The sequence below is a fragment of the Strigops habroptila genome, chromosome 1 (genome assembly GCF_004027225.2).
Source record: "Strigops habroptila isolate Jane chromosome 1, bStrHab1.2.pri, whole genome shotgun sequence".
Lineage (NCBI taxonomy): Eukaryota > Metazoa > Chordata > Aves > Psittaciformes > Psittacidae > Strigops > Strigops habroptila.
In genome coordinates this window covers 48474739-48496287 of record NC_044277.2, presented here as the reverse complement: position 1 = coordinate 48496287, position 21549 = coordinate 48474739, and the positions used below count along the sequence as shown (strand labels likewise).

Below are 21549 nucleotides of genomic sequence, written 5' to 3'. Positions count from 1 at the left end.
CTGCTCCGCGCCACAGCGCCGCCCCCCGCAGGCCTCGGCGGGAGGGGCCGTGGGGCCGGGGCCAGGCTGCTGGCGGGACGGCCTCTGCAGTGGGTGTCGAGCCGGGCCGGGCTGAGCCGGGCCGGGCTGAGCCGGGCCGGGCTGCGCCTCTCCGCGCCGCACAGCCTCTCCCGCAGGGGAAAGAGCCTTGAGCAAAGCGGAGGTGCGCTGCCCTGGGCAGCCTGGGGCACCTCAGCCGGCCGGGCGCCTCCGCCGCACGGCAGGTGCCTTCCTGGAGCTCCTTCGGCGTCCCCTGACCCCTGCGCTGCCCCTCAGGCAGGGCGTGTGGGGTCAGGAAGGAAAGGGACCCGTCCAGACCCGTGAGGAGCAGGTGATGCGGGCGTGTGGAAACCCAGTCGCTACTGAACAGGCAGTGTGTCCCCTTCCCAAACACTGTTACTTGTACAGGACACGAGTCCTGTGTTGTGCAGGAGGAAGAGGGGACACTGGGGCTTCCAGAACAGCATTGGTTAATCAGCAATATCTGTCTAAATATTTTAAGTGAACTGAACTGCTTCTCCACTCGCTGCTGTTGCAAGATGTTAGTGAGGATCAGAGAGGAGCAGATGTATTCTCTAACTCCCATGAGAAATTCTACATGCTCCCTTTTCGGCTGTATGGATTGTTGCATGGCGGCCCTCATGCGTTTGCGAAGTCAGATGCTTCCCCCTTCAGCTTCAGAAAAAGATGCACAGTTTTCCTTGGCAAAGTCCTGGGAGCACAGCTGATAACACAAAGATCCCGGAGCTGAGCATCTGCTGTTTCAGATGGGCGCATACACCACAGGACACAGAAGTGCATTCTTTCTCCTTATTTTATGCCTCAGCTCCATAAACTGTTGTGAGAAGACAGGCTTAGCTTGGTGAGACTTCATTTCATACCTGTTTTCTTGCTATATCCAGATTTTAAAATCTAATTGAATTGGGGACCATAACCACCAGAATGTAAGAGCATAGAATGAGATGTTGCCTGTTTCAATTGCTTCTCCTTACTCAGACAGGTCTTTCCAGAGGGATTCTGCATCTGGGCCCAACTTTTTCTTGTTCACCATGAAATAGTGGTGGCAAGCTCTTGGATATTGGGGCACAGTTTGACTTAGAGTAATACTGAAGGAGACTTTAGTTTTCCATCCTGTAAAGTGCTCCATGTTCATATTGTGTGATCAAACACTCTGTTTTGGTGCAGCAAGGGTGGATTCCAGTCCTGCTTTGACAACAATCATGAAACCCCATTGTAACATCTACAGGCTTCCCAGTCAGACGGTTGTTTCTGATCACGTTGCTAAGTTGGATATGGGATTTGGAAATGTCAAGCATGTTTTATGATTCAGTCTGACAAGCAGAAATCTTCTGCTTATCACCGCCTTTTTCTTCTGAAGTAAAAGCAGTCTGTACAGTTTTAAGAATTTTTCATTAAAGAATCAGAGTGATAAAAGTATGCAAAGTAATTAATTGACAGTATATTAAGGTAAACTAATAAGAGTGTATTGCAAAGTTCCAAAGAAATGTATAAATGCCTATTTTTCCTATGCAGTCAGCTGCCCAATGTTTCCTGGGACATGGTGGCAGAACAACTGCAGCCACTGAAAAGATTGTGGGAATGGGTAAGCAGAGGCCAGGAAGGATCTGGGGGTTGTTCCTTTTCCTGGCAGCTGTTGCAGAAGAAGGAAACTGGATGGTTGGAAAAGTTACTGTCATCAGCACTGCGCTTCCTCTGCTTCTGCTTACGGAGAACAACCATACCCAGGTCTTGGTCCTGACTTGGTGGGAATGTGTGTTGTACACCCCAGATAAAAGGATTTATCGTGGAGGAACACTCCAGCGTGAGCAGCTGGAGTAGATAACTTAGTTCTGAGAACATGTAGGCTTCATCAACAATATGAATTTAGGAATCTTCAGAGATGTTAACATAGCTGAAATGAGGACTAGACTTCAGGATGCAGCGGAACCTGCTACTTCCGAAAAAGGAATCTGGTTGTTGCTTGCAGCAGGCTGTTGTCCTGCATTCAAGTCCTATCCCCATTAAGCTGAAGAATCCTTGAGCCACCCAAAAACTGAAGGAAAAAAAATCCCAAATGGCTGAGAAGTGTGTCCATGGGACTAGGAGGTTTATAAATGCACATATACGCACATTTAGCTGAAAAGCAGAAGGCATGGCTGCTAATGGTTAGAGAAACCCTTCTGAGGCACACAAAGCCAGAAGTTTAATGACTTGAAAATCCAGAGAGAATGAATGCACAAAAAAAAAAAAGATCCAGACAAAGGTTGATAAGGTTTATCTGGTCTTTGATCGTTACCCTGTGTTGATTACTCATGGGAATAATAACAATGTCAGGCATATATGACGTGCTGTAGGCAAACCAAAACAAATTACATATGCTGAGAAGGGCTGAGGGGTTTTTGTTACTGAGTAAGCATGCTGCTACACTGTCAATAATGTTAATAACCTCCTTCTGTTTTAAGCAATCCCCATCAGAACCACCAGTTCCAGTGCTGGGTTTTTTTTCAAGCCTTTAAAAGGCTATCCTTTGGCCTACAACCCATTTGCAGAGCTGAAAAAAAGACTGCGTTCTGCTCATATTACAGCCGCTTCCAAGCAATTTAGTAATTGCAGATTGCGTGTGGGAAGGAAACAAGGTGGTCACTATGGTGCTTTGAACTCTTACTGCATTTTTTTCATAGGAAGAGTGTCCTACATTCCCAGAAATACTTGTACTTTGCATTATGCTCTCTGCTCTCTAAGTGCTTCATAAAATGATTGCATCAGCCCACCTCTAATGGTTTATAGATTAGGCAGAAAGGAAATGGCACAGGGTTGTTCTAATGGATTATAGAGTAGGCAGAAAGGAAAGGGCACAGAACTCTGCTTTTGTACTCTCTTCCAATTTATTTCATTTAAGCAATAGATAATAATTTACAGAAGCAATTGGTTGGTCACAGATTGATTTATGTTTTTAAATGAGAGGCTACGCTAAGCGCTATGTTGTCTTTATTTATTTGTTGTTAGGGGAGGTGGTTCTGTGGTTATTCAGAGTTTGGGGAGGAGTTATTACGTTCTTGTTGATGTTCCAGTGGACAATTGCAAGCTGGCCTCAGCACAGTTCTCTGCAGCCCCACTCACGGAACTGATTTCAATCAATTTGCCCTCTGAGGAGGGGCAAAGTGACTTTTAACCTCAGAGTTTTAAATTCGAGGTTCTGTTTGTTTATATTCTTTTAGCATTTGTTTAAATTTAGCAATTACCTAATAAAATGGGAAAAGTGTCTTTGTGTCAGCCTGACCTATCTTGGGAATGCTTGAAAAGCTCCAAATCTCTGTATCAAATATCTGAAAAGTTTTTCTTCAGTGCAGGAAAGAGGGCATTTACTGTTCCTGGTATTAATTGTCAGGGATATAGGAGGAAAAAAGTGCATTCGAAAAATTCAAGTCAGCATTTCTCAAGCCTTCCTCGTGCGTATTATAGAGTTTTCTTTCCTTAAAGTGTGAATGAAGTAGAGAATTAATGAAGTCAATATAAATGCTCCTTGTTGGAGGCTCTTCAAATGTCAGAGGAAAAAGCCAGGCTGTGTTTATGTTTGTACTCTTGGTGCTCATGAAAAAATCAATGATCGTGGCACTAGGAATAGCTGCTACTTTTTGTTTCCTTCCGGAGCTTTGCTACTCTTATTTCCATATTACCATATATTCATGTATCCGTATCTTTTTCTTCCATGCATCTCTTCAGTCCCTCATGAAGTATATATTAGCCCTTTTCAGTGGTAAAGTTGGAGGGAACATAGGATTCAAACGGAATGTTTTGTTTTGTTTGATTTACCTTTCTTTAACTGTGTTTCCTTACATTTCAGTTCAGCAGATGTAGCAGGTATCCTGATGACAAATGCAAGCACATAATCTAATATTATTTCACTCTCTCTGGGTGGTTGAAGATACCTTCAACAGCTGCTGCAACATGAAGACTGTATTTGCCCAGTATTTGTCTCCCTTGGAATGACTCTTGCAGGATCTAGTCTACATGAAACCAGTCCCCTGCATTTGAATACAGCTGGCAAACTGACAAATACAAAATTGTGTTTAGTAGAGGATCAGACCAATTTGACTCATCATCATGCTAAATCATGCTGATGAATCTTTGTGTCATCCAAAATGTTCACAGAAGTGTTAAACTAAAGGTTAAAATTTTGTGATATATATAGCTGAGCATAGTTCACAGAAATGTGAATTAACTTAAAATTGTTTGTTTTGTTCAGAAACCAAAGATGGCAATCCACAGCATGCTGAAAATTGAGAATATGAGACAGTACAGTCTAAGATAAATTGAAAGTGAGCAAATACATTGAGGACATTTCTCTTGGTCAAATTAATTCTTTCATCAAAAATGTTAACAGAAGCTGCTGCAGAACTTGGAGAATTTTTACAAGACTAGAGCAGAGCTGGGTGTTGAATCTAGGTTAAACATCCTCCTGGATCCAAGGAATCTTTATTATAGCTTAAAGTGAAACATTTTCATTTTTATTTACCTATTTTCATTCCTTTATAAACACTTTAAAGTGGATAAAAAATTGCATTTTGAATTTCAAACACAAACCTGAAGCATTTTAGAATGCTTTAAATAATATAAAATAAAAAAAACTCCAAACAACTTCTATGTACACTTGGTAAACTCTTGTCCTACCCACTTCAACAGTATGGCTCCAGCTGAACTCAGCAGTCACAAATATGTCCAATGAATCTTTTTCCTTTAGGCAATTTCTTGGATTTTCTTTAGCATCTTAACTAAGAAATTTATTTATAAGCATTAGGCACAATTTTAAATGAGATGTGTGTTAAAAGTATTTACTTTATGCAAAGCATAGAGCCTTGTTTAACAACATTTTTTGTTGTTATTTTTGAAAATTTCTAGTTGTGTTTTTAATAAATGCACATTTCAATAAGTCTATCAGCGTACTGGAACTCTTCTTAGAATTTAGGGTTATATAATGTTGTGACTGGGACAGTTTTCTTATGACAAAATATACAATGTTTGGATTCTGCCTGAGTTACTCAATGTTTGTTACTATTTTAATGGATTATTAAAATTAAACATAGATATTTTTCAGTGCTTAAGTCATCTTTCAGGCATTACTTTGCATATTAAGTGCCTTTGTAATACAAGAAAGACCTGTACTTGACTGTAAGCACACGATTAGTCCAACTGATTGCAACAAAAATGACCATGCACATAGAATCATAGAATCAACTAGGTTGGAAAAGACCTTTAAGATCACCAGGTCCAACCATTACCCCAGGACTGCCAAGACCACCACTAAACCATGTCACCAAGGGCCTCACCTACACGGTTTTTGAACACTTGCAGGGACAGTGATTCCACCACTGCCCTGGGCAGCCTGTTCCAGTGCCTGAGCATCCTCTCTGTGAAGAAATTTGTCCTAATATCCAATCTAAACCTCCCCTGGCACAGCTTGAGGCTGTTACTGCTTGTCCTATTGCTTGTTACTCGGGAGAAGAAACTGACCCTCACCTCACTACAACCTCCTTTCAGGTATGAATTAGGAACATTCTTAAAATATCTTCATGATCCATGGAGATAGTTTATTTTCCTGACAGTCTAAAATATGACCTAGCTGGTTCTGACAACACCTGAGAATTTCAAGTGCTTTCTTTACAATCAGGAAATTAAATACCATGAAGAAATTAATCCGTTCTTCCACTGCATCAACTACTTTAAAAGTTGCCTATGAATAAAACACCAATATGTAGCTAAACATTTGGAAATATCAGGCAGGTCTACATTCTTTAATCCTTTGAGATATGCTGAAGTAGGCAAATTTGTATAGCTGTGCAATGTACATGGTATTGTCATGTGTATGCCCTAGATTGCTACAGAATTTTTACTTATTTTGTATTTGAATATTTAAAACTTCAGGCTTAACCTCACAGTTTAGGTTTTGGGTTTTTTTGTTTTGTTTTTTTTTTTCCTCTGCACTCAAAATAGTTCAGCCTAGTAAAACTTAAAACCTTAACCAAGGGAGAAAGATTCCAGGATGCTTCTGTTAGGGAAACTTAATCTTCCTAATCCTAAAACGCTTGCTGAAGTTTTTAGTCAGATACAGTGTCCTGGTTTTGGCTGGGATTCCTTCTTTTTAGCAGATGTCCATGGGATTAGTTTTGTTTCACAGCAGGAAAATGAAGTGACATATTTGTAATCTATTTTCTCCTCAGCTGTTTGTCCGTCCTACAAAAGAAGTAGCAAATAGAACACCTTAGGGAAAGAAACAGCAGCATGGACACTGTGGGTTAATATTAACAGGTTTTGTCATAGAGGATGCCAGTAGCACAGTGAAAACCAAACCCACCACAGCAGTTTGCTGTGTTGCATGACAGCTTGCTCACTATCTGGCATTAAAAAATATTGTAATCTGCAGAAACTAGGGGAAAAATCAGTGCCAGTTATTCATGACATTTCAGTGCCAGTTATTTATGACATTTCTGAAATTTGAGGAAGGAACTGGATTGTGTTATGGATAATGAATCTCATAAATAAAGCAGTGGACATACAGCGTCAACAGGCTAACACGATAGGTGTGCTTTAGCACTGATAAGAGATGGTACATGGCCACGTGATGGCAGCAGAGGCTGAGGAATTAGGTTTTATTCTACATTAAACTACGGATAAACAGGCTAGGCCCTGAAGTTCCCAACTGGTTCTTCAGGTTCTAGAAAATATACATTATGTATATGTTCACTTAAAAAGATGTGGCATGTTCATCAGACCAGAAGTTTCTGCAGAGAGTGATTACATACTTTTCATTAAAAAAAAAAAAGAGTTACATTTGGGAAAAACTTTTTTCAGTAAAACGGTAGTTTTCATCTTATTTGCCAATGCTTCCATCTTTCTACCTCAGTTAGCTGAGTTAGTTCCACCCAGAAGAGTAGGTGTATTTCGATGCAACCAAGGCAGTTCCTTACTTTTTCCTAATTCTTTTTCCAAATACTTATGTCCACAGGACAAAAATGCATTATAACACACCCTCCCCCCCTGCTTTGGGGAAAACCAGAAAATTAAAATTTTTAAGAGGAGGGGTAAGAAAACTGCTTGTTCTAATATAGAGTCTTGAACTGAGAAGGCAGAAATTTTGGACTCAGATTGGTATAAATTAAGAAACTCTACTTTTGTATTTCAAAAGGAAAACTACATGTCTGTAAACTGGATGCTCTTTCTGAACTCCTAGGAAGCTATTTATACATATCCTTCATATAACAAATTCTGAGAACTCGGGATTCATGCAAGATAGTAAACAAAACCTCAAAACTCCACAAGTTAATAATTGTCTTTCCAAGAATTTAGGATTTTTTTTCTTCTAAACTATATAAAAGCTATATAAAAGGGTTTTTACATGGGATTCTCTCCTGAAATAGGCACAATCCCCTTTCTGCATTGCGTTTTCCAGGTCTTATGCTGCAAGTTCATCTTTAATCAAACCAGACAGTCCAGAAAAACTTCTATCAAAGCCTCTTTACAATCCATGCAAATACTTCTATTAGGATTCCCTGCTGGAGCATGACATTTTGCAGAACTGAAAGGCAACCAGGCAGAGTTTCAGCAAGCAGCTCTCTCGAATGGTTTAGATGAACAGGAGCGTAGGGTGGATGACCCCCAAAGTCCTATTTCCTGTGACTCTATGAAGGTTGTCTTGAATGTTGTCCTGCTTTCTAGGAGGGCAGCAGCTGCTCTTACAAAAGGCCCGTACGCTCTCCAACAACAACAAGGAGTTTAAAGAGATGTCATTAGGTTATGCACAGTGCTGAATTCTGCATAAATCAGAGGTCTTCTCTCATGGTCCCTCACTGGATTGCTCTAATGTGGCAGGAAGTAGTGAGGAAGACCATAATCACCAGCTGGAGGAGGGTGTGACTCAGCAATACACATAATTTTGGGTAGCCAGAAGGGAACTCGTTCTGTAGTTCTTTTTGTGCATCCAGATTCCTGCACTGAATGCATATTCTTTGCAATTGTAGACGAGTATGCCTAAAGCGCTGCGGATTCCCTTCCTCCAGCCTATGATTTAACTGCATTGTCATGACTACCTGAGGTATTCGAAGTGAGCATTGCCTCCCAAGGCAGGCAGCAGTGGTTAATTACAGCAGCACTGTCCAGGTAAATAAGGCCTTTGGCAGATGAGCTTTGGTTGCTTCTGCTGTAGCAGTTTAAGGCATTACTGCTCTGCCAGCTTGCCCTGGCGGTCTCCTCCTGTAACAGGAATGGAAGAAAAAACCATAGCCCCATTCCTCTGCTGGTGCTGAGTTTGAGGAGTTACGAGTGAGTATGATTTCTAGATTGTAAACACAAAAAGCAAAGAAACAAACCTTCTTCTAACTCCAGCAGTGAGGTTTTAGATGGCATTTTTTCCCCACAGTTTGAAGACTGACAGATTAAATGACCTGGAGCATGAGCACATGGGTTCACAAGGGAAAGAAAGTCCTGTTTAACAAATTTGAAATTCTTTTATGATAAGGTCACCTGCCCAGTAGAGGAAGGGAAGGCGGTGGATGGTCTTTCTGGATTTTAGTAAGGCTTTTCATACTGGCCCTCACAAAATCCTTCTGGACAAGTTGCCCAGCTATGGGATGAGAGCTTGTGGGGTTCACAGTGCGCTGGGTGAACCACTGGCTGGAGAGCAGAGCTCAAAGGGTTGTGGTGAATGGGGATACACCTGGCTGGTGAGGGGGCAGCAGTGGTGTTCCTCAGGGCTCAGTCCTGGGGCCAGTTCTGTTCAGTGTATTTATCAGTGATCCGGATGTAGGAGTTGTTGAATGCACCATTAGCAAGTTCACTGACGATACCAAACTGGGAGGTGCTGTTGACTCTCTTGAGGGACAAGATGCCTTGCAGAGGGATCTAGATAGATTGGAGCATTGGGCAATGATTAATGGGGTGACATTTAACAAGTCCAAATGCTGGATTCTGCACCTAGGACAGAGTAACGCCAGGCACAAGTATAGACTGGGAGAGGAGTGGCTGGTTTTTGCAACTAAATCGTCTGATAGAAAAAGCAGATCAGTAGAAGGGGAGGCAGGGGCTATTGGGATAGACAGAGCAGGATTATCAAGAGAGAAAAAACTCCAGGATAATATCTGGCCACATGTATTGCTGCTGAACTGCAGCAGCAGACTCCCTTAAGGTCTATAATTTAGGAAATAGCCTTCTTGGAAAATAAATGTAAGGGATAAACTCTTCTAGGAGAACTAATTCTGATTTCAGACTTTGTTGGTTTTCCTGGTACACATTTCCTGGTTGCAAAAAGCCTTTTTTATCCAACCCTATCAAAGAATAATAGAAAAACGTGCTCCAGGTTGTCCTCAGTTATGCATGGACCTCATACTTGCCCATAACTGTCAAAGCAAAAGAAGTAGACCCAGGCAGAGGAGAACATTATGACCATAAATAGAGCCTAGCTAGATCCTTCAATGGGTAGAACTCTCCTGAATTTCTGGGAAATTCTGCCATACACCAAATGTAATAAGCTAGTATGAGCTGTGGGTAGCTTTTGTATGGGAGAAGCATCTGCAAGAAAACCCAAACTGCCTGGCAATGGCACGCTTTCCTAGGGTGGTATCTGTTAGCGTTTTTAGGTTTCCACTCCAGAAGTAGAAATCAGATGCTCTTGGGAGTGCCTTTTGTCAGGACACAATTTCATGGTTAAGGCAACAATCTTTAGCCTTAGCACGGGTTAGGAAGGAATGAATTATGCGAGGAATGTGGTGGTAGTCTGGTGGTTACATGTTCATATTATTGTGATCCACTACACATACTGTGAGAAAACTGCACAAAAGAAGTCAGGAAATGATCTCATAGACTCTTCTAGCCATATTAATAACCGCAAAGGTGGAAGGAAGCACAGAAACTGTAAAAATACCCTGGACACAGGGGTAGCTGGGCTGTCTTTTATCAACCATTTCCCTGTTGACCAAGAAATAGTATTCTTTTGTCTGGTTCAGATTTGTCTGTCCTTTATGATGCATGCTTTTAAAAAGTTGGCACAGAGCATGATTAGCGAAAGACAAAACCAATCGGAGGACCATTTTAAAAATGAAAAGTCGGATTCTATATAAGATTAGCCAGGATGTGTGGAGTTAAAGGAAATCCTTTAGTGTCATAAAAGTGCTAACAAAGAGTGCTGTTTATGAAGAATCCTATGGTAGGTTATGTGCTCAAAGTCTGAGTAGGTACATCCTCCTTGAGGGATGCCCCAAGGCGGGAAGGGCTGGTGGAGGAACAGATTCCCCCTTTTGCTGACTGGAGCACCTGAATACCAGCTAAAAAAGCTCCTGGGCTACAGAAGTACAGCCCCACTTGGCTCACCTCAACAGCATTCAAGAGTCACGTCCACAGTTTGAAAAGAAAATGGGATTTCAGGGCACAGAAGTAACTTAAAAATGAGGGAAATGCAATACAGATTTACCTAAGCTAGATCGTGCAAGACTTAGTTGATAGAATTTATAATCATAGAATGGTTTGGGTTGGAAAGGACCTTAAAGATCATGCAGTTCCAACCCCCCTGCCATGGGCAGGGACACCTTCCACTAAACCAGGTTGCTCAAAGCCCCTGTGTCCAACCTGGCCTTGAACACTGCCAGGGATGGGGCAGCCACAGCTGCTCTGGGCAACCTGTGCCAGTGTCTCACCACCTCACAGGAGACAACTTCTTTCTTATACCTAATCCCTCTGTCGCTAACGAAACGCGATACCAGTAGGTTCTGTGGATGGACAGGGCGATTCGGGAGCCCGGCCGCCGGAGCGCCGCCACCGCCCAAACCACCTCAGGGGTGGGCGGGGCGCGGCCGCAGCCCGCTCGGGGACCCAACGCCCCTAGGAGGAACCGTCACACTGGCGGCTGGGAGCAGCGCCGGGCAGCTCGGCTGGGGCAGCAATAAATAAACCGCCGTTCCCTCCCCTGCCTCCTGCCATTTGCACCGGCACAGGCCCGCGATCCACCCGGGGAAAGGGGCGGCGGCGGCGGCGGCGGCGGCGGCGGCTCGGCAGCACACCCCGCCCCGGGCAGCGCGCACCACGGCTCTGCAGGGGGCGCCCGAGCGCCGCACCGCCGCGCCCAGGGCCCTCCGCGTCGCGGCTGGGCGCATGTGCAGTGCGTGGAGGCGGGCGCTGGTGGCGGCTGCCGGTCGACCTGGTGCCGCTGCCGTCGCCGCCGCGGCCGCAGTTCCCGGATGTAGCGGCGGACGCGCGGGGCTGGCGGGGCTGCGCCGCTGTGGGGTGCGGGCGGGCGCCGCGGGGACGCTGCTGCGGCGCTGGGGATGGGCGCGTAGGTAGGTAGGGAGGGAGGGAGGAAGGAAGCAAGCGAGGAGAAGAGCCGGCCGGAGGCTCCCGCCGCCCCGGTCGCGCCCCCTGGCCCCTTGGAAGGGCCCCTTCCCCTCCTCCCCCTGCTCACCGTCGCGTCAGGATTGCCTCCCTCCCCGCCGCCCCTCGCCCTCCCTCGCCGCACCGGCACCCGCGGCCCGTGCCCGCCCTCCCCGCGCCCGAGGGAGCCGTCCCCATCGGGGTCCCTCTCCGCCGCTTGCGGGCTGCGCGCCCCCTCCAGCCGCCGCGGGGCCCGGCCCCGCGGGGCGTCGCCGGGATGAGCAGCTCGCGGAACAACCGGGTGATGGTGGAGGGAGTTGGGGCCCGGGTGGTCCGGGGCCCGGACTGGAAGTGGGGGAAGCAGGATGGCGGCGAGGGCCATGTGGGCACGGTCCGCAGCTTCGAGAGCCCCGAGGAGGTGGTCGTGGTGTGGGACAACGGCACCGCCGCCAACTACCGCTGCTCCGGGGCCTACGACCTCCGCATCCTCGACAGCGCGCCCACCGGTGAGCTGCGGCCGGGGCCGGGAAGGGGCGAGCTGTGGTGGGCGCGGCGGGCAGCACCCGAGGGGTGGGGTGCCCCCTCCTTGTCCTTGTAGGGGTGCGCCTCGCCGGGGGGGAGTCGGCTGTCCTCGCCCTCCCCTCGCATGGCTGGTCGTGGGTGTCTATAGGTGTGCGTGCATGTGTGTATGTACACGCTAACTTTGCATAAATACGTGGTGTGTGGCAGTGGGGAGAGGAGAAGTTGCCCTGGGTGTGAATTGGGGAAGGCAAAGCAAAAGTGATCTTCCATAGAGAGCAGGCTCCCGGTATGCTGGAGGGAGTGAAGGGTGGGGACCGAGAGGATCGTACCTCAAGGTTTTGTTTTGGTTTTATCCCCCCTCATTCCCTCATTTATCCGAATTTATATTTCATAACTGTTTCGTAAAATGGTGACAGTCATTCTGAGTCGAATTTAGGGAGGATTGCAGAAAAAGCGTATAACACCTTTTGCTGAAGATATCATTAAGCAGCTGAAATGCTGTTTTGTGTTGTAATCTGCGTGTTGTCTCTTATCTGTTGCCAGACCTGCTGTAAAATAGTGAAGGCACTTGGGGAAAACAAAAATGCATTTGTTCATTCTTTTAATTACTTGGCCACTTGATGCTTATGCTTTAAATTCAGTCAGTTTGGACAATGGATTTAGATCTGCACTGACATTATGCGGCAGTGTTAGTGTTGCAAACACTGCAGGGAAATGTTCATTTTAGCACCTGTTTTCATGGTGAAAACTCACAAAGAAAATGGTGTTGTTCAAGTTGCATCAGAAATACAGTGAGGTGATTTCAGGCTGGGCAGGATTGCCTCAATAATGAAGTGATTGGGCCAATTTATTGGGGTACATGGATGTGCTGCTTTTGTAACATGTCTTTCATTTAGAATATGATGGAGAGACCATCTTTGATCCAGCTATGTGTAGTGTTACAGAAAGGAAAATTATAGCAGTGGTTTGAAGCGAAAATACTTTTGAAGAGACAGAATCATGGAATTCATTCTCATTATTATAAAAATATCCCTAAGGGCTAAAACCCAACACATTGCATGGTGAGCCTTTGAGATGGATTTAGTCTTTCTGTGTCTGGGTACCTTCCTCTCCCGTGCCTTCATGGTTGGTTTTTTGTTGTTGTTGTTGTTGTTGTTTTGGGGGATAGCTGCTGTTAAAATGAGCTGAAAATCTTTTTGAAATGGGCTTTGAAACAAGTATTTAAGAGTAGTCTTTCAAGTCATCAGTCCTTGTCTTGCAGATGTTTATGCTTTAAAACTTTACCTGCATTTGATGTCATGCAGAAACCAGTGGGACTGCTTCTGCTTAAAACTGAAGTGTATGCATAAAATGTTGAATATGAGCCTTGAATGCTCATTATTCTAGCTCTGCTTGATGTGTTCGCAAGCTGACAGTATCCTCTTAACTGCATCTGGAAGCCTAGACTTAATACTCAGTCCCTGGTTTTGGGGGGGTTTTGTTTGTTGTTTTTGTTTGATTTGCTGCTTTACTCCTTCTAATTTTCTGTTATGTTTATATTTTTGTATGATAGTTTCTGCTTCAGGTAGTATTATGTGTACTGCTGTAGGAAAAACTCATGAACACTGCCTTTTTCAGGCTTTGCAAGATGGTATTTCTCTTCCTGAGGTTTTGGGCCAATGCGTGCATCATTTTAATGGAACTACTGCGTGGAACTGCCCAGGGTTGCCCTTTGCTAGAGGGAATTACTTTCGAGGTCATGATTCCCTGGAGACAGGGAGAGTAAAAAAAATCTGTAAAGTAGTAGCAGCAAAAGGGCAAAGTTAATGGAATTGGAATTTGATGCTGTGATTTTGGACTGAAATCCTGATTTTACTAGTGATTCACTTTGTAATCTTGGGCAAAGCGCTTCTTCAGTTTTCCATCTTTTTGTAATGACTTATTTGCTCCATGGTAATGACTATCCATTGCTTAGAATAAGGCACTCTTTTCTTTGGGTGATACTTTGACGCTATCTCTAGGAGCATTTAGAAAACTTTGATATAAATAGTTACGGGAAAAGTGGGATTAGGTGACAGGAATTTCTAATGGAAGTAGTAATGATGCTGCTGAGCAAAGACATTATTAAAATATGGCGTGAGGTTTGATTTGATGGTATATAGCACAGTGTTAAATCATGGCTCTTATAGTTTAAAATGAAAACAAATTTATCTGGTTCATAAATTTACAGGCACAACATGACTGTAAGTCTATAGTGAGAATAAATATAAAAACACAACAGTAGAAAGCAGAATTAAATTATTTATTGCTGGGAGTTCTTTTTATTAGGTATTCAAAACCGGACTTGGTTAGTAGTTCTTAAAAGTGGTGATTGCAGCCAGAGTTGCTGCTTTGGTGAGTTTGAGGCCTGTGCAGCCAGAAATGGCAGTGATGCATCAGGAACCTGTTGTGTTTCAGAGTAATGTTTGAAGCTTATTACAGTAAAAAACAACCAACCTAAAACAAACACAAACCTGAGTTTGATACGTATATGTGTATATATATGTATATGCCTTTCCTTTGATGCCGGAACAATGCTTCATAGACTTAACGATGTGCTTACTGGTCTTGTATTTAATGGTTGTGGGATATTACCATCAGTGAGAGACTATGTTAACTTTTTTATAAAACTTAAGTAGTCTTAGTACTAAGATTTTTAGGATGGTCTTCTTTAAAGTAAAAATTGGTTGGTGATTTACATGAAGTATTTCTTGTAAGCTATGTGATGTCATCTGGGTAATGAATAACTTGTGTATGAAGCTTTGTTTTGGTTTTAGGGTATGTCTACCAAGCTAGCTGTATTAGGTGCCCCTTGGTGATCATATTTATATGGCCAGCATTTCTTCAAGCAAAATAGAGTGATCTAGAGGGATTAGTAAACCTAGAATCTGAAAAGAAACAATTTCATTTAGAAGAAAGGAAACTTCGATTAGGTCCTGTGTAGCGGGCTCCTAAATGGAGTAAGTAGTGGGATGTGATACATTAGCAGTGCAGTGTGGTTGCCCAATTACTTGCAAATAAATTGTACTCTTTCATGAGAGGAAAAAGTAGCCTTTTGCCAGGATCTAGAGTCTTGACAGTCTCCTTTTTCTGATACTGTTGTGCAAAAGAAACAGAAAAGAGTAGTTTTCCGAGTTGCTGAACAGAAGCAAAAAGTTTATAAACCCAAGCTTTGTATTTAGAAGGGAAGGCAGCCTTTTGCCAGAGGAAAAGGTCATACAGTAGCATGTTTGCAGAGAGCACTACTGACTGGGTTCACTTATTACTCACGATCATTACAGAAACCTGCTGTGTTCATTCTCTTTCTGAAGATTTGCTTTCTACAAAGCTTAGGCAAAAATGCATTTGTCATCCGTTTCCTCTTTTATATGGTTGGTTCAAAGTAACAATGTTATTTTCCTGCTTAAAATATTTACCCAATTGTGTTTGAATAAGGGTAGGTGGCAGAGGGGCTGGGATCAGGAAACGGAATCTTGACATGGAATTATCCCACAGCTAGAACGAGCATCTGAGCTGCATAGAAAGCTCTGTGTGCTGTATTCTGTTAATATTGTAAATGTAGGTGTTATCTGTTGGAGGTCAAGTACAGGCTTTCTGTACTTGTATTAATAGTTTTTTTTGTAACCTGAAGAGTTGCATAAATCGCCATGAAGTCAGAACATTTTAAAAGGTAGACCACCTCAGGTGATTTATCCTATGTATTTTTGTTCTTGCTTTTAGTACCTCACGTGTAATTCAAGGCAAATTGTCTTAGTCAAGGGGTTTTTTTAGTGGCTATTTCTAAATGCTTACAGAACCCCTCACAAGTAAAAAAAATCCAATAGCTTCATGAGCATGGGATTGGGAAGCCTGCTTTTTTAATAAACGTGTCCTTTGTTCTTCCTGCCCTTCCCCCATGTCTCCTACACAATAATCCTCTCCCTCCTCATGTATCTTGTGATACTCTTACCAGACCAGACACATGCTTTGGCAAGTCTGGCATCTCTTGTATACAATAATTGGTCAGCTGGCTGGTGCCAGACAGTGTATTTAATAGATGAGTTACGTTTGTGGGGACACTGATTTGAGTTTTTACGCAATTTGTCAGAATCTGGTTAATCTCTAAGAATTCTTTGTTTTCAGTTTGCCTGGAGTCTGGCCATAGTGTAAAAATTACCTGGAGTGGGAGAATGGGAAGAACCAAACATTGCTGTTGCTTTTTAAATTGGGGTGTAAACAAATTGGTTTTGTAAGCACTTTGTGGTATCTCTTGCCTGATGGTACTATTGTCATTATGACATGAAAGGATTTTGGCATACTACAGTTCTGTTAGAGAATAAGGAGTCCATTGGAAACCAGATTTTGTTGGTTCTGAGAAGTAATTGAAATCACTGTTGACTTCTGCTGTGCTTAACAGTGAGTGATATGGATGCCCCTTGTACATTTTATTTTACAGTATTGGACAGCTGTATCTTGCCACCTAATTGTACAAAAGATATTTGTTACAAATTCGTATAGCAATTCGAGCAACACTGCTGCTGTTTCCTGCCACAGCTTAAGACTGAGCATGGGTTTTACAAACTTGTAGGCAAAGGCTGTAAACTTGATGTATAAAATAGTGTTGACGGAGGAATGGTGGGCTAGGTAATCTAGGGAAGATTTGGGAATATATGACAAAAATGAAAATAACTGTGGCAGGGACATAAAGGTGGAAAACTAATATGAAATGCAACTAGTAAAAACATTAATGACAAGTAGAGATCAGGAGTACTGGATTTTATGGTATATTAAGGTTGGAGGGACATTAGGAAATGGCAGCTATTTGAAAGTAATGAGACATGTTGAAAGTCCCCTTCTCATTACCTGGTTTCTTTTGTGTTTCTTTTTCAGTGCAGTATGGAGTGTGATACAAAACCCTGTTCATTTTGAAATAGCCTGCTCGTAGGAAATTTTCAAAGCTATTTAGAGGTTTAGTTCTTGCATTATCTCATTTTGGAGGCAAAGTGCTCTTCTGATTCACAGCTGGCCAGCTGCAGGGCTGATGTTTGAATTCTGAAGTTTTTAGGGCACTTTAGTATATTCTGGTAGTTTAATTAAGTTGTTCTTTCCTAATACAAACTTCGTAAAGTTTGTGTTTCTCAACCGTTCTTAAACAGCCTTCCTTTTGAAGAATGGAAGCGGTTTGTGACAGATACAGGTTGCATTTGGGTCAGGATTTCAGTTTATCTCCAGAGCCTACATTTGACCCAGTGTCCTAGTTGTTCCCATTCGATGTATAGCATGAAGTGGTTTTGGAGCACACAAGCTGGTTTACTTTTCTGGTGAAAGTAAATTGAAAGATACAATCTCAATGTTACTGAGCATTCAGTTCACTGGGCTAGAGCAGAGCTACTCTGAAACATAAGAAATAATGTCTTCTTCCCTCCCTAAAAGCGTGTAGTGCCAACGCCAGGTCCTCAGTACTGAATTTTGGTGAGTAGATAGAAATCACGCTGAGGTGGGTTGTCCCCTTGCAGCCCATGGAGGGCCACAGTAGAGCAGGTATCCACACTGCAGCCTGTGGGGGGCTGGAGCAGATGGACATGCCCTGAAGGAAGCTGCAGCACATAGAGAGCCTATGCTTGAGCAGTGTTTACCTAAAGGATTGTAGCCCATGAAGAGAACCGATGCTGGGGCAAGGAAAAGGTGGGAGATGCTATTATGGACTGACCATAACCCACCATTTCCCATCTTCACCAAAATTTCTTCACCATTAGAGTTGCCAGGTACTGGAAGAGGCTGCTCTGTAAAGTGGTTGAGTCATCATCCCTGCGGGTATTTCAAAGACATGTAGACACATGGTGCTTAGGGAGATGGTTTAGGGGTGGGCTTGGAGGTGTTAGGTTAATGGTTAGACTCAATGATCTTAAGGGACTTTTCCAAGCCAAATTATTCTATGGTGCTGTCTCCCCTTGGGGAGAAGCAGGGTGGTGGAGGTGTTGAGAATGAAGGAGTGAAGTTACGTGTGGGAAGAAAGGGGAGTATAGGGAGAAGGTGGTTTAGTTCTTGTCTTTCTCACCTTTTTTTTTTCTTTTTTTTTTTTTTTTTAAATTGGCTATAAATTTAATTACCCCAAGTCAAGTCTGTTTTACTGGTAATGGCAATTGGTAGGTCATCTCACTTCTATCTTGACCTACAAGCTCTTTCATTTTGCTTCCACTCTCCATCCTGTTGAAAAACGAGAATGAGAGCGCGGCTGGGTGAGTGGGTGGCAGCCAGCCAGCCAAGGCCAACCCACCAAACTGTGTACCTAAAATACATAGTTCAACTTAAAGAAGGTTGAAAGAATTAATTTAAAAAAAAAAACGTAAAGTAGATCATTTTGTTTGTATTATGAACATGAATAAGAATTTAGCTATCGCATTTTGTGAGCCAGTAGTAACACCTTGTTTAGCAGATGAAGTTAAAACACTCTCTTAGTCCACTCTCACTAGAGGCATACAAATCTACTTCTCCTTTCAGATCTCTAGTGTGGTGGCTGAGTATTCTGTAACAGGATTACTTGCCTGCTCGTGCCCTGCAATGCTTTGTTTGTCATGCCAGCAGTGTTGAGCAGCACTGCAAAGAACGGGGAAACTAATTGGGAAACCGATCCAGATGAATGCTTTTCCTCGTGGCTGTTTTCCAGCTATGTATCTTTCTTGATCCAGTTCACACCTCAACTCTGCAAAAACCTTTTGCTGGCATAACGGAAAGAATGGAGCAGCATGGGCAGGTGAGGCATGCACTGAAGTGGGTGTTGCTGCTGGAATCATGTATCAGGGAACGGTTGAAGAAAGGCTCTGTGTATCAGGATGGCGTTTAGGGGTCTGTGAGATAGAGATGTGACTCTTTCAGTCAGAGACTCCAAATAGAGACATGCCCTTGTTCTCTTTTTAAGTCCCAGACACTATAGTCAGTGAAATGACTTTCTAGTCAAATACTCTTTTTTTCCCCTTGATCTTTCCTAATGAAATTTTTCTGAGTTTTTCCACAGCAACTTTTGCCTCCCTGGCTAGAAATGTTTAGTTTTTATTTAAATTTACTGTGAGATGACCTAGTTCTGTATTGTATGACTCCTGATTATACCTCTCTTTTGCCCTCTTTTCTGCTGCTTGGACAAATTGATGAATTCTGCAGCACTCAATTCCTTGGACCTTCTACATCCAGAATAAATGTGATCCCTGGCAAACTGTCTTCCCTGAAGTTCAGCAACCATTAAAAAAAAAAAAATCAAAAAATACGTAACTTCTCTATTTCTATGTGAAATAACAACTTAGCAATCAATTAAAACTAAAACCAAACCAAAACAAATAACAGACCAAAACCAACCACCCAACAAATACCACCCCTAAACCACAAGCACTAGGACTAGCTAGACTTCTTAAGCAAGGCAACAAAACTCTTAATGAGTTATCAGAGTCCTTTTAATGCACCTGCTCTTGGAGATTATCAAAAAAATAGTGAAATGGTTCAATACAATTCAGAGCAGTGAGGCAGCCACCACAAGATCATAGCTAATACTATCTTTCGGAGTGTTACAGATAATCAACAGATACCAGACATCAAAATCTCGGTATATGTGACAAGAAAGATAGCTTTCTCCCTTATATTAACCCTCCATGTCATTGGTGGAGTTGTGTGTGGGAGAAAATGTATGGCTGATTTCCCAAGTTCTTGTTTTGTAGAAAAATAGCATTTTTAGTTGTTGTTACCAGGCAACAAATAATTTTTAAATGTAGGAGGTTAGTTAGAAAGAATAATTATGGTATAAGAGGTGTGTTGCCTGGCACTTGAAGTTGGCAAATAACGTTACATGTTATAGGACGTGCCTGTGCCAGACCTTCAGAATTCCAGCACAGACTTCGTGGTCAAGGTATGTATGCCACCTTAATCATGAACTACTCCAGGAATTACAGTGTCATTTAGTACGATGTCAGCAGTTTCAGGCTTTTTGTTGTCACCGAAGGTGATCTTTGACTGCCCTGAAGAGCTGCTTAGATCTCTGCAGTGCTGTGTGCAGTGCTGTGTGCTCCAAATGTGTTACTTTTTCCAGCCATAACTATTTCAGTGTTCATGCAACAGGATTTTTTTTTAATCGTGTGGCCAGAAATCTTCCTGAATACATTTATAATCAAGGTTAGAAGAGGGTGTAATGAGAAGCCCTCTTGGTTAGGAGAGATGAGCATGAAGTTATTTTGCTGGCATTCAGAGAGACCTTGACAAGCTGGAGAAATGGGCCACCAGTAATCTCCTGTAATTCAACAGAGGGAGAGGCGGTGTCCTGCACCGATACAAGCTGGGGACAACTGGCTGGAAAGCAGCTTTGCCAGAGAGGAGCTGGGGGTTCCAGTGGACAGCCAAGTGACCATGAGCCAGCAATGTGCCATTGTGGCAATGAAGGCCTGTGGCATCCTGGGCTGCATTGGAAGCATTGCCAGTTGGTTGAGGGAAGCTATTCTTCCCTTCTACTCAGCACTGGTGAGACCACACCTAGTGTGCTAGGTCCAGTTCTGCACTCCCCAGTGAGAGAGCGATATGGACATGCTGAGTGTGTCAAGTGAAGGGCTGCAAATGTGTTTTAAGGGATTTTAAGGCATCTGGTATGAGGAGAGGCTGACAGATCTGGTGGTGTTTAACCTGGAGAAGAGAAGGCTTGGTTGAGGCAGGGACATCTTAAGAATGCATATAAATACCTGATGGAGGTGGTAAAGAGGACAGAGCCAGGCTCTTTTCAGTGGTGTCAAGTGATAGGACAAGAAGCAATAGGTGCGAATTGAAACACAGGAACTTCCACTTAAGCATAAGAAGAAACATTTTTGCTGTAGGGATAATTGAACATTGGAACTGTGTTGTGGAGTCTGTGTTCTTGGAGGTATGGCCTGAGCAGCTGACTCTAGTTTACCCAGCTTTGAGCAGCGGTGGTTGGAGTAGATAGTTTCCAGAGGTTACTGCCAACCTCAGCTATCATGCGATTCTGTGAAATGATCAGACAAGAAGGCATTTCCTTCAGTTTTGCCTCTTCAGCTGTAGATTTTTGCTCACTGCAGGTGACTCAGCTGTTGGACAATAGTGACTAATAGGTTTATAGTGAATTTAGCAGTCATTTCCAAAAGCATCCCTTCTGGAGAGGGCAAAACCTATTCTTTTTCCTCACTAATTTCAGTGTGATCTGAGTTCTTTTGGCTGTTTTTTTGTAAGGGTGAGTGACTGGGAAAAATCTGTGTTATTCCAACCTTTTAGTGCTCATTTTTAGCTTGTGCTACAGAGTGAATGCCAGTGCTTCTCTCTTCTATTGCTCTTTTTTTTTTTTTTCCTCCCAAACAGCAGCAAAATTTGATATTTTATTTTTTAATAAGCTTGTGGCTATTCACTGTGTTCAGAATGCATGGTTGGAAACTGTGACTGATCACTTTCACTCTGCTGTAGCTTGGTGAAGCTGTAGGAGTAAGTAGTCTTGAGAACTCAGGTTTTGTGGAAGGCTGGATAGAGCACATGCTGGTGGGTTACATCTGGTCTGTCTGTGGCATGTTCTGTTTGAAAAAGTCAATATATGAAGTAGTATAATCTTCAAAAATGGTAACAGATTTTCAGGAAGCTAATGGCATCTATCCAAGAGAG

At 43.2% G+C, this 21549-nt stretch overlaps 1 protein-coding gene across 8 annotated transcripts in view; it reads left to right on the top strand.

The window, feature by feature from the left end:
- Positions 1 to 11181: 11181 nt before the first annotated feature.
- The window catches only part of MIB1 (mindbomb E3 ubiquitin protein ligase 1), a 73507-nt gene continuing 63139 nt past the window's right edge, over positions 11182 to 21549 (top strand). For 3 of the 8 annotated variants that reach the window (XM_030478468.1, XM_030478440.1, XM_030478432.1), the window contains exon 1: positions 11203 to 11897. In XM_030478468.1, the coding sequence (XP_030334328.1) occupies positions 11669 to 11897 (229 nt within the window). In that variant the 5' untranslated portion in view covers positions 11203 to 11668. Of the gene's footprint in view, positions 11935 to 21549 lie in introns of all 8 variants that reach the window. The other 5 variants (XM_030478413.1, XM_030478478.1, XM_030478423.1 and 2 more) reach the window with 5 other exon arrangements.